The following is a 12,974-nucleotide window of genomic DNA, read 5'->3' on the forward strand; positions in this document are numbered from 1 at the left end:
TTACATAAAAAAAATAAACGTTCCATGTAAGCGAGTAAACATGTATACAGCTAAATACACAAGGTAGAGCTCTGGAAAGGATAGAATGGGAATAGGTGTTACTCGAGAGCGTCGGCACAGGGAAAAGCTTGACAAGAATTGGATTCTGTGAAGACCGAAGACAGCTCCTTGGAAAGGCAGTAACTCGGGATATATGGTGATGTCATTTCTTTGGCGATAACCTAATATTCCTACAGTTTGAAATGAAAATAAAAAGAAACAGGTTCGCTCAGCAGAACATGTGAGTGTAAGAAAAATGGCGTTGCCTATGAACATGCATCTTTCCCTCGAATATATAATGACTCCCAGCCTGCTCCTATGCTCGAATGGCAAAACATTCTTAACTGCTTAAAGCAACACACTCAACAATCAACTGTAAAACACAAGCTGTCCTGTGGTACAGATACGGGCAGCGTCTACATGTTTTAGATCTATAACACTTCAGTCAAATAACGTGATCTGATCTACGCAAGCAGAGCAGAGCAGCCATATTACAAATCTGGCGTACACTATAGCCTCCACGTTATATTATCAACTGGAAGGTGAACATTAACAAATTTCTTCTTTTTTTTTTTTTTTCTTTACAATCGATTCAGCTGGAATTCTGTTTTCTTCTTGCTTTTCAAGGAAGACTGCTTGGTACAAGACAGATGGTTTGCTCCACGCTAACCTTTTGGACACACGCACACGACACACGCACTCACACGAGAGAGAGAGAGCACACCTTTCAATCGCTCCCTCTCCCCCATTTTAAACCCTGCGCACGCAAGGAGACAACCAGGGCATGTGAAACAAATGACAGCACATCAATGAGGTATTTAGGAGGCTTATGGACCCAAATTACAGTATAAGGGGAAAAAAAAATGATTGGGTGGTCAAAGGGTCAGTATGATTCCAGGTCAACATCTACAGACGTATGTTTACATGGACGCTGTGTATAAGCGCTAGGAGTACACACTCTAACCGTACTGGTCTAGGGTTCTGCCATGGAAAGCCTGGAAGTGCTGCGACAAAAAAAAAAGGCAGGCATGTCAGTTATGCGCATTTCAAATCACCAGCAATGGAACTAAATAAATAGAAGGGGAAATAAAAGGAGGGCTGCACATCCCATTGGACCACTTCAACACGGTCAGGGACACGACGGCCGAGACGCAGACCCTTAGCCCGGGAGCTTTCACAATGCAACAGCACCTAATAAAATAATCAAATAATGTTTTTTAAAGTTAAAACAAAAAGAGCCCCATCCTATTCCTGTAGCCTCGCCTCAGGCCCGGGGGGGGGGGGGGGGGGATAACTAGCGGGTTCCTCGGTGTGACCAGACCATGGACCAGACGCAAGCAAGCGACGCTGGCAGCAGCCACGTTGGACCGCACAAGATGTGCAGTGATATGTGCAACTTTGATGGTTTGTTTTCTGTAGCGTTGATTGCATTTACGATAAACGAAGACCCCCACGTCCTCTTAATTCACAATCAGCACATTGGAACACCTTTTAACTAACCGACGCCGTACAATCTAAGGCTGCAGGGATTGCCAAAATCGAGGAGTTTCATGATTTCCTCGGAATCGCCGGTGAACACGTGTGCAGGGAGGGCGGTGGGGGGGGGGAGCTGAGAAGGAAGCAGAGGGGAGCCGCGATGTCGAGAGTCAATTACAAAATACTAAAGAGACTTAGACTTTTTCCAAGTCTAGAGGATGAAGGAGAGGCGGTGGCACCACAGCTACACGGACCCCATTAAAACAAAAAACTAACGACAAATAAATGTAAACGTGTATTCTTACTATTCTTCATTGATACAGGAGTTTGGGGGGGGGGGTGCAGGGGGAGAGTTTGGGGGGGTGGATGGGTGGGTAGTGGATGTGCTGGAGGCGGCGGCTGTATGAGTGCCCCCCCTAGGCCACCCCGTTGCGGGCGGGCCGCTCCGGGCGCTGGTGGTTGGACGTCGACGGGTTGGGGTTGGGGTTGGGCGGGCCTCTTGAGGGGCGGGGCTGTTGCGAGGCGGCGCCGGGGCCGCCGGTGCGGGGGCCGTCCCCCTGCTGGCCCCCCCCGCTGCCCTGGTATCTGTAGCTGGAGCGGGCCGGGTACGGCCCCCCGTTGTACCGCTGCCCGGTGCTGTAGCCCGGGCCCTGGAAGGTGCGCCGGTTTCCTTGGAAGGACTGAGCAGAGAGAAGGGATCAGCCTCACGGTAACACACACACACACACACAACACACTGACACATGGCAACGACACGCGCACGCACACCTGCTGACGCACAGCCAAGACACACACACACACACACACACACACACACACACACACACACACACACACACACACACACACACACACACACACACACACACACACACACACACACACACACACACACACACACACACACACACACACACACACACACACACACACAGCACCACGCCGACCTGTTTGTTGGGCGGAGGGCGGTACTCGCTGCCGGCGGGCGGGGTGTGGCCGGGAGGCGGGGTTTCGGCGGGGGTGGTGGCAGAGGAGGAGGTGGAGCTGCAGCGGGAGCGGTTTGAGTAGTCGGTCCTGGGGTGGTAGACTGCACGGCACGGAGACAGTGGTCAGAACCCTCCTCCCCTCAGTGGTCACAGACTGCAGGCCGCATCACCATGCGGCCCATAGCAACAAGGACACCACATTACAAAGTATTCAAAACATCTAAAAACATCGTGGTTCTAAACGGTGGCCCGGCGCCGAGGACAGGAGGCCTGCGGTGGTCCGCGGAGCGGTCGGGTGTTCCCATGACAGGACCCCGTCTCGGACCGCGGTACGGAGAGCGAGGTCGGAGCCGCGGCCGTACCTGAACCGAACTCTGTGATGCTCGTCTTCAGGGGTTCCAGCTCAAACGAAAACTTCACGGCCTTCCCGAGGTCCTCGTCGTATTTCCGCTCGCTCACAAAGTGCTGGAATAAGCAGAGGAGGATCGTTTTGGATTAACCGTCTTGATCCGCCCATGGGACGAAGGCGCAGCGCGCTGCGGGTGTACTAAAGGGGGTACTGGGAGCTTGCCTTGATGTCGGCCCGTAGTTCCGTCAGCTGATCTTCAGTCATGGATGCCGATTTGTCCGTCAATCGCCAGAGTGCCTCTGCCTTCTTCTGACGGCCGTCCAAAATGCTCACTGGAAAAGTTGAACACCGTGTTAAAACACGTTAACTGGGTCCTACTGAAGATGCAAGGTTGGACTGAAGATTTGATTCCCCAATGCTCTATGTGACCCTCAACTACAGATATAGATAAATATAAGCATTATTAATTTAAATATGGTGATCAGCACAAAGAAGACTTCCAGATCAACCAACACTAGAATATTTCCGTAAATACAATCATGGGAATCCATATCTAATCCTAAGACTGTTAAAACATTAATGAGACAATGTTTCAAAGGGGTACCATCTATAATAAACCCAACTGTCAAAGGGGGAACCAAACATGTAGACAGAAATAGAATTTAACAAGATGCATCATTGATGATACAATAATTTCACATGCAGATTGTTATTAATGCATGACTTGGCGTCAGCCATCTCCCCGTGGCCTCACACACACATGCGTATATAAATCAAGGGGACAAGTAGCACAGACATTTAACAGAGTTCCCAGGAATGCTGGCTTTTGTGATGCTGAAGAAACGACAGGAGGGTTCAGCCGTTCCCTCTGCGGTGCTGCGTGCACCTCGCACAAAGGCAGCATTGAGTCCCCCGCCACCCGACACTATTCACGCTCTCAGCCCCACACCGGGACACTCACACGCAGGGTGGGGTGGCCAGACGGCCTACTTGCACACGCTCAAACGAAGACACACACACACACACACACACACACACACACACGGCCTGTTAAGCCCTTGAAGACTAATTGTGATAAAGGGCTATACTAATTGAATTGACCCCAGACACAATTCACTTAGGTCGGATTCCTTGCCACCTTTCCCCTTCAGCGATCTGATCAGGTGATCAGATTGTGTCTAGTCACTCCTGGTCAGCAGGTGGCCTCCCGGGATGGACTCATGCGTTTGATTGAACGTGTACAACTTACTGGCCTCAGCCTTGACTTTGTCCATTTCACCGAACAGGGTCACTTCTCTGTCCATTAGACTGGCAAGAGAAAGACAAAAACCACAACAGCGGGGGAAGAGATGACTCGTTAACCAAGATAAGAGCTTGTACTTTGACTTTGCACAGTCACTGCAATGAATTCTCTAGACTCCCACGTCAGCTAATTCTGCTGTGCGGTTTCATTTCTACGCATTATGACTTGTGGGCACCCACACCCACACGAAACATTTGTGACAATATGAAATACAATTACTCCTTAAATACAATTCTGTTGCGTTTGTGATTATCTGTGGTATTTCTTCAGATGGGGAAACCCCCCCCAGCTCTAGAAGGCCTTAGCTCAGTGTGGCTGGCTCTACGGCAGGGCCTTACGTACATCCACTGCAAGGTGGCTCCTGTGCTCGCCCTAACGCCTGCAGTCGTAACCCAGGTGAACCGCAGACGGAACGGTTGGACAGGTTCAAGTCAGGTCCCAGACAAGTTGTATCTCATTAATTTTGAGCGTGAATTGCCAAACAATATTTGGTAACCGCTTTTATTTTGTTGGTAACCGTGGTATAGATCACCACATTAAACTCAAAGTGCGCTATATTTTATTGCTATGCACTATGCTGTTGGTTATACTATCATTTTATCTATAATTGCAATGTGTATGCTGTATTTTGTGTTTATAGTGCTAGTTGCGTTTATTGTATTCCATTTACTTTGACGCTTCTATCTTGAGCTGAACCACTGTAACAGATAGATAACTAATGTATCAATGAACAGATCATTGGTCCTCAGTAACTTCACGGTCCCCAGCGGCTGTAGAGCAGCCAGGTGAGGAGAGACACCGGCCAGACTCACTGAAGAATGCACCAGGAGAGGCCCTGCCTCTTACGCAATGTTGCTGACGTACATCAGCTGCTATACAAGTCTGAAGTAGTTCAAACGCTTTGAGGGAATGAGGCACAGCGAGATCTGTTCCTATGGCAATCAGGGAAAACACAAATAAACCCAAGACTTTGGCCAATGCTGCCAGACACGCGTATCTATATTACAGACACGTCATATCTATTGGGAGCCATTATCACAGCAATTATATAACAGCACCCGCAACCTCATCGTCACACACGCACCGAGCCTTCAGTTGCTTAAGAAACGTTTCTTGTGAAAAGAAACTAACAAAAGAAACGCCTTGAGGCTCATTCAACTACCAGCTCTGGAGCTCAGCGAAGGTCTGCTTCATCCTTTTGATGGAGGTGTCCATCTCCTCCTTCACCACCATCCTGTAGCGGGTCAGGGAGGCGCTGCAGCGCTGAAGGTCCTTCACAGAGCGCTCCACGTTGGTCGCTGCAGGCGGAGCGAGACACAAACCGTGAACGGGCTGGATTGATAATCGCACACTTTTCTAACCGGTGGCCGCTCAGAGCGCTTTACAGCACGGCCTGACATTCACCCGTTCATGCACGCAATCACACACCGAAGGGCGGGGTCAACCACGCAGGGGCGACAGCCGGCTCGTCGGGAGCGGTCAGGGTGAGGTGCCTCGCTCGGGGACACCTCGACACTCGAGCTAGGAGGAGTCGGGGATCGAACTGGCAACCCTCCGGTTACCAGACCGACCCGCTCTACCTCCGGAGCCGGGCGCCGCCCCACAGAGGGTTAAGGGGTGGGACAGTAGGCCGAGGGGCTCACCCGTCTTCTTGGTTCCTGAAGGGCCGCGCAGGCCGTCAGCGTCGGGGGTCAGCGGTAAGGGGGCCGTGGGCGCCTGGGAGTGGGAGTTGGGCCTGGAGCGGATCCTCTGGCCTTTGGGGGCCGGGTGGCTCCTCCCTCCCGGCTGGAAGGCGGGGCTGGGGGAGCTGAGGGGACCCTCTGCGTCTGTACCTGAGGGGGGGGGGGGGGGGGGGTGGAGGACCACCGGCTGTAAACACGCCGCACTTAAAGCCTCCCGGCAAACAACAAACGCCACATTTCGCCTTCAAAGACCCATTTAAAAAACATAGTTTGCGTCAACCAGGCAACCCCTAGGCCTCATGCTTACCATCTACCAACCCTCCATTCGACCATTGTCCATAAGTTAAGGTGCTCCAAGCCGTACAGACCTCAGTAAGACAGGGTCAAGGCGAGCGGCTCGGCCCTCACCTGGGGTTTCAGACGTGGCGGGTTCAGAGTCCAGCTCGGCATCTGCGTCCAGAGACGCCGTGTCCAGCTGTTCGCTTAGGGAATCCAGAGAGTCGCCATCCAACACCGAGCCGTTGGCATGGAAACCGTTGAGCGTGCCCTTGTCCTCTGCCGCCGGCGCCGCCTCCACCGGGGCGGCCTCCGCCGGGGCTGCCTCCACGGGGGAGACCTCTAGGGGCTCGGGCTTGGGCTTCTTTTTCTTCTTGGGCTGCACGTTATGCGGAGAAGAGGCGGAGAGACCACCCATTGAGACGTCTGAACTACAGTGGACCTCAGACAGGGGGTCGCGGGTAACAAAGGACAGCCCCAGTGTTGAATGAAGCTGCACTGGAGCCCCTTCATACCACAGCTACAGTACAGTCGGCCGGCCCTTACCTTCTTCTTCCCGGTGACGTTCCACTCCTTGAGGATCTCCGTAGCGTTGCCTTGAGAGAAGCGCAAACGGGGAAAGGTTAACGACGCCCTGAGGCCTTGGAGGCGTCTGTACGACGGGCCGCGCGGTGTTCTGCAGGATTTTCAAAGTCAAAGGCTTTGAATACTTTCCCCAAACATGTTACACCTGAGGCCAAGCCAAAAATACCGTACAGTGTGGTCTCCTACGTACTAGGGAAACCCTGTGTGAGGGCCCATGCCCTCTTGCTCAGCCCGTCGGCTTGTGGGACCGCAATTCCTTTTGCTAAAGGATGCATGACACAACCAACATCAATCAGGTTCAGCGTCACCAGGAATCCAATAACAAGTCAGACTTGAATGGAGGTCTGAGCTTTCAGCAGCCAATTTGGTTCGAAAGAATGCGATAGGCCTCGTCATAAAGGCCCCCGCCGTCACATCATGACATGGATGCTTTAAGCCTTTTGTTGAAACAACAATACAGGCTGTATGCAAACTACATAGATGCCGACTGCTCCCTGCTGATAAAACGCCATATGCTGTACAAAATGGCCACATACACGATTAGATTCTAAAACGATTATCGATGCAACAAAAATTGTATGTTCATTTCCATGCGTGATTTTCAAAAATACATACGTGTTTGCTACTCAGAGTTTGCTAATCACTTCCTACTTTTGTGATGATCATTAAAGACATCAACAGATTAATTAACTTATCCATTAGTTTATGAGAGAAAAAGCTTTTGTTACAAATATGACTTTCTATGAACAATGCAATAATCAATGCAGCTTGCATTACAACACAATATGGAAAGTATGTAAAAAATAGGTTTCAGTTTTCTTTTCTTTCTAATCTTTCTTTTCAATGTCATTAAAGAAAAAGCTGCTATTGAATTAGAAGGAGTTCTTGTGTCTGGCTGTGAGTTTGCGTGCATGCTATGCGTAGGCTGAATCTCCAAGACAAATCCGATTGGCCAATACTCACTGAAGATAAATTAAATAATGTTAGAATTACTAAAACTCTCCCTTTCTGGTGAACAGAATGTTGCAGCAGGTGAACAAATAAAAAAATAAAAAATATTCAGATTATTAATTTATCTGCATCGAGACGGAATCGTTCTAGAGAGAATCGCGATGCATCGAAGAATCGATTATTTTTCCCACCCCTAATATATATACATATTCACACACATCATATCCTAAATCAGTATTGAAGAGTTGTTTGCACATTCCACATCAACAATATACAGGCCAAAGACATTTGTCCAACGATAACAACTGTCCACAGTATCAGTCGCATTCATACCTTCCAAGAAAGCGTGCACAGCCTTGTCCACGCAGTTCTCAAAGTGTTGGAGCACCAATACTATTTCATTGTTGCTTTTGTTTGGGACCACTGCCCTGACGGCACTGATCTGAAAAGGAAAGACCGGGCATGGCATCATCTTAAATGGACAGATACGTTACCTCAACCATCAGCGGGGGGCTCAAACATTGTAAACGATGTGGCCATGTTCGTTTTGTGAGCTTCACGTTAATCATTCCACAGAGAGATGCCACCATGCACGTGGCTCCATTCTTGTGTGCTAATAAAGCCTCAGATACTGTCGGGCTGACACGAAATCAGGCCATGAATAAAAAGGCACATTTTGGTGTGAGCTTTTCAGCCCTCAAGATGCCATATCTAATGTTAAAAAAAATGGTTCTGCGAGTGCGATAACGATGAATGACTCCACGATTATTAATCAATAACAGTTCAACCGCAACATGAGTTGTAACCCTGATCGAAAACATCCTGTTGGATAACATAAGGGATTGATCGCAGGATGGATTGACGAAGCAATGAGCCTTGGTTGGGTGCAGGCGACGTTCCACTCGTTTATCTTTAGTAATAGTAGTAAGTATTAGTTGAAACCGTGGACTAACCAGATATTATTTTGCCTAAACCCCAATAAAAATAGATCAAATACGTTAATCACTTGGTTTACATGTGGATTAGACCTGAAACGAATTGGGCGCTGCACTTCTACCCGATACCTAGGGGGGAAAACAAATGTGAGCCTCTATGACATCACAGGCTACACGTGCACTAACTAAAGAGCGCCACCGCAACTCTCAAATACATTGAGGACATTTTGAGAATACTATCAATACTAGTCCTCCAACATTAAATTACCAGGAGACCAGGTTGTTGACAGTGTCACACACACACTTTTGCCACGCCCAAAACAAATGTTTTGATCCAAACGTCTAAATAGAATCACAGTTCATTTGTGTAATAGGCAGACTAACCCAGTTATGTTAGAGATGAATGAATGAATAAATGATTTATTTCAAATATGCAACAACAAAACAACAATAATGCATCAACAGGAGTCAGCCCTAGTGACTCCTGCACTGATAATGCCACCAAAGACACTCTATATAAAAAGATGCTACAACATATTTGACAACAGATTACCCTGGCCTGCCAAGAAAGTCATCCACAACAATTTGACCTTTCTATCAAGTTCGATTTTATATGGCACACCTTGCCACGCAACTGTGTGATAGAGAGAAGACGCATGACACTACAATCCACTTTCATTTCTTCATTCTCCCAACATGCAAAACCCATTGACGTAGTTCCCCCGCCCATTAAACCATTCAAGTGTCATGCCACTGGGAGATCGGTGCTCTAGAATAGGGCCAGACTCGCATCCGATCCGTCCCGGCTGTGCCAAATAAAGTTTTGCGTAATATCTGTGACCAAGTATGAATGCAGCCTAATAGCAACCTAGGAATTTTACTAATGCATGTCATCGAATATCTCACCGGCAAAACCAATGCACCTTTTCAATAGCGCCTGAGATTGGGGTGCCCATAATCCAGGGTTGTGGACTGGATTCAATGAAGGAAGTAAAATAATAGGACGCATTGTCTCACCTTTTCCTTCATTCGTTCAAATGTTCCACCCTGGGACATGACCATGTTCGATTGAGTGTCAAAAAACACCCCAGAGGTATCTGAAAAACAAAAACACAACAAGGGTCATTCTAGCCTTTGTTAGGCTTTCCAACTCAGACACACTCCTTAGTATATCATTTGCAAAACAAAATGAGCAAGCATGTAGGCTTACTGACCTTGCCAGGAGGGTTCCTACACTACATACAGTACATCTCACAACACTAGTTAAAAGCATCAAACCCATCCCCAGAAATGGCAGGCCGAAAATGGCTCAAATCGAGGCCAATCCTTTACTAATGGAAGATACGCAGAGCATACACGTCTTACCAAATGACTAGGCATCCTGGGAATACATCACAAATGTAAGGCTGACTACTCATGTGAATGATATGGGCATTACTATACAACAAATTAAACACTTGACATACAATAACCATTTAACTAATTCTAGCTGTTATCCATGGGAAGTGTTGCGAGACGATCGAACTCCAAAAGACCCCCAGGCCCTTCAGGCTGAGCCTGTGCATTTCAGAACTTCAACCTTTACCTAAGATGACCATCTTGTGCTGTGATTCTCCTTAGTATCTCATTTCTAGCTTACATTTACTGTACTCTATCTGACAAGTTAGAAAAACTAATAATTCATTCAAAAAGACAATGCGGAATCTGTGACAACCTGGATGTGTTAAAGTTTAATTAAAGTAGTTCTTCCTCTCGTTGAGCCCCCAGATGAGATTACTTCTCTGATTTTACAATTGATAAAGCAAGTCTATGAAGCTGAAAATAGGGAGAAGATGCAGTGACCATAGAAAGGACAATAAAACGCTGAATACGTTTAAAGGGTCCTTCAGAGAACGCTGGAATCTAGATTGAGGTCACTGTGAATCGCTCACCACTAACTACACTCACATCAAGTAACTTCTGCTTAATATGATTTTAAATAAAAAGTCCAAAAGCCAAATGTTGGCTTATATGCATCTTCCTCCTAAAAGTCAATACAAAACAAGGCTCTGCACGTTTATTCTCATAAAATGCTCCATTTAAAAACTATGACCTAGATCGCAGATCCTGGGTGTAGATCAAACAAGTCAAACAGCCCATACATACCTTTTTGGCTCTTCTTGGCCATGTTGGCGTTTCACAGAGGAGGTATCCAAAAAGTGTTTGTGTCCGTTTTGGCTCCCAACGTCCCAAGAAATCCAAAAAAAAAAAAAGATTGAATCCTGATTGCAGACTTACAAACTCCAGATTAAATAAACACTCAGAAGAGGGCTCCGAGAACGATGATTTTCCCCTCGCAAGTTTTCCACTCTTCGTGCAGATGCCAATTGAGGTTCGAAACCTAGTGGTTGGAAGAGATGGGGTCAGATCGGGCCGGACACACACACACACACACACACACACACACGTAGAAGTATAACTGAATGATACATTGGAATTCTTGAGAACGTTTCTTCTCTGATGCAGACTTGATCAGAATGACACAGGAATATGCTAGCTCAGGTTATGTACAGTGGTTTGCACAACTTTATTGCCATGTAATAATACTAACTAAATCTCATAGCGAATTGCTTTAAGTTTCACTTTCCAGCTAAACCAACACTAAATCGATACCGAGTCCTGGAACACACCTCTGCACGTCATAGCCTCTTTGAGCACAGCCAGCAGTTTCAACTTTATAATCTAATCATGCAATGACTTATGTTTATCAAGAGGGCAGGTAGTTGAATCTTCAAGTGCACAAGGTGTAGTTATGTTGATTGTTGCAAGCATATTGGATAAGTGACTATGACTGTCTAGCATTAACCAGCTGAGCAAACATTCTTCCTGTGATTGTTAGGACGCAATTCATGTGGAAACTGGGTCAAAATAAATATCAAGAAATATGGGTTAACTAATAAAGAGGGTTCAATTTCACTCTAGTTAAAGAAGTTATGCCTAACTAAAGCCACTTTCTCCTTTGGCTCCAACTTGCAGACAATATCAGGGACTCAAATGTTAATAAAATACCAAATTGAGTTGACCTATAATATTCTGTTAACCCAAAAACGAAAAAGCAAACTAAATCGAATATAACTATACATGAACAAAGAGATGTCATTCAATTAGAAAAGGGAACCACGTTTGGCAACAGTAACACAAAAACCACAAAAGGTAATGCACTTATTTTAAGGTTGAAAGTTGAAACTTAACATAACACTTTTACCATCCATCCATCCACCTTGTTTATTAACACAACATAGCACTTTAACCATCCATCCATCGACCTGGTTAACTAACATAACATAGAACTTTAACCATCTATCCACCCATCTGGTTTACTAACAGAACTTAGCACTTAAACCATCTATCCATCCATCTGGTTTACTAACACACACTTTGAGAGACTCAGCCTCCAGCATCCAGCATCCATCACGTTAGGTTTGGTTAGGTTAGCTTGCTGGACGTTACAAGAATTGCTTATTGTCCCTCATCTCGTCACTGCGATGCATTAGTGTAATGGCTCGTAATCTCAGACCCTAGATCCTGAACCCAATGTTCAATGGAGAGAAACTAAGACGGTGAAACGCAGTGACGGCCAGTGAACACATCGCCTGGCTTTGTTAATTTAATGCCCAATTCTCGTCAACGCTAGCAAGTCTGCTAACGTTAAACGCCTTATATAGCAAAGGCTAGACAACTATAATGTATAGAAAAGCGTTTTAATTTGAGTGTTATTCTGTATACTGCAATCACATTTCAAACAATTAAATGAATACGCCATTGTGGTAACAGAGATTATTCTTTGTGGAGCGGGGTAAGTTACCTTTGCCTCTCCTTCTGCTTCTGCTTCTGCTTCTGCTTCTGCCTCTGCTTCTGCCTCTGCTTCTGCCTCTGCTTCTGCCTCTGCCTCTGCCTCGTCAGTCTCTCCAGTCGTTTGCTGCGTGCAATATTTTCTTTAGGCTACTTAGGCGGTGCCAGATTCGGCAGAACACCCCCTTTCATAGCTTTTCTTATTTTTCTTCTTTTCAATTTAAAGGGAGCCTAGAATGTCACCAGTCACATTGCTGCCACCCACAGGATTGGAGTTCCCCACCATAAAATGAGCTAGAAAATAAATAAAACAAAAATCAAACCCTGGCTAAGCAAATGTGGATATCTAGAAATTATAAAAACCAAAGCCTGTTCCTCAGATTAATCAATAGCAGGACCCACCGGTGTGTACAATGAGAATGTGGTCACACCCAATGCAAAGAGCATTATAACATCTTAAACTTCTTACATAGGCCTATACGTGGCAGTCCACATCCCACACTTGGTACATAGCCCCACCTTGATGCTCACCCTTTAGCAGCGGTCCTGCCTTCAAACCTC

General features: G+C 46.7%; 1 protein-coding gene across 1 annotated transcript; it reads right to left on the reverse strand.

The window, feature by feature from the left end:
- Positions 1 to 562: 562 nt before the first annotated feature.
- spats2 (spermatogenesis associated serine rich 2) lies at positions 563 to 12,489 on the reverse strand. Its single transcript, XM_060049190.1, has 13 exons — positions 12,427 to 12,489; positions 10,728 to 10,962; positions 9,600 to 9,679; positions 7,981 to 8,089; positions 6,658 to 6,707; positions 6,244 to 6,490; positions 5,797 to 5,985; positions 5,316 to 5,451; positions 4,100 to 4,158; positions 3,073 to 3,182; positions 2,864 to 2,966; positions 2,463 to 2,602; positions 563 to 2,195 (listed from the first exon to the last, which is right to left on the reverse strand). Exons 2-13 carry the CDS (start codon positions 10,747 to 10,749, stop codon positions 1,932 to 1,934), a joined length of 1,509 nt encoding a protein of 502 aa, XP_059905173.1. The 5' UTR covers positions 10,750 to 10,962; positions 12,427 to 12,489; the 3' UTR covers positions 563 to 1,931.
- Positions 12,490 to 12,974: the final 485 nt, after the last annotated feature.

Source organism: Gadus macrocephalus, chromosome 1, assembly GCF_031168955.1.
Source record: "Gadus macrocephalus chromosome 1, ASM3116895v1".
NCBI classification, from domain to species: Eukaryota; Metazoa; Chordata; class Actinopteri; order Gadiformes; family Gadidae; genus Gadus; species Gadus macrocephalus.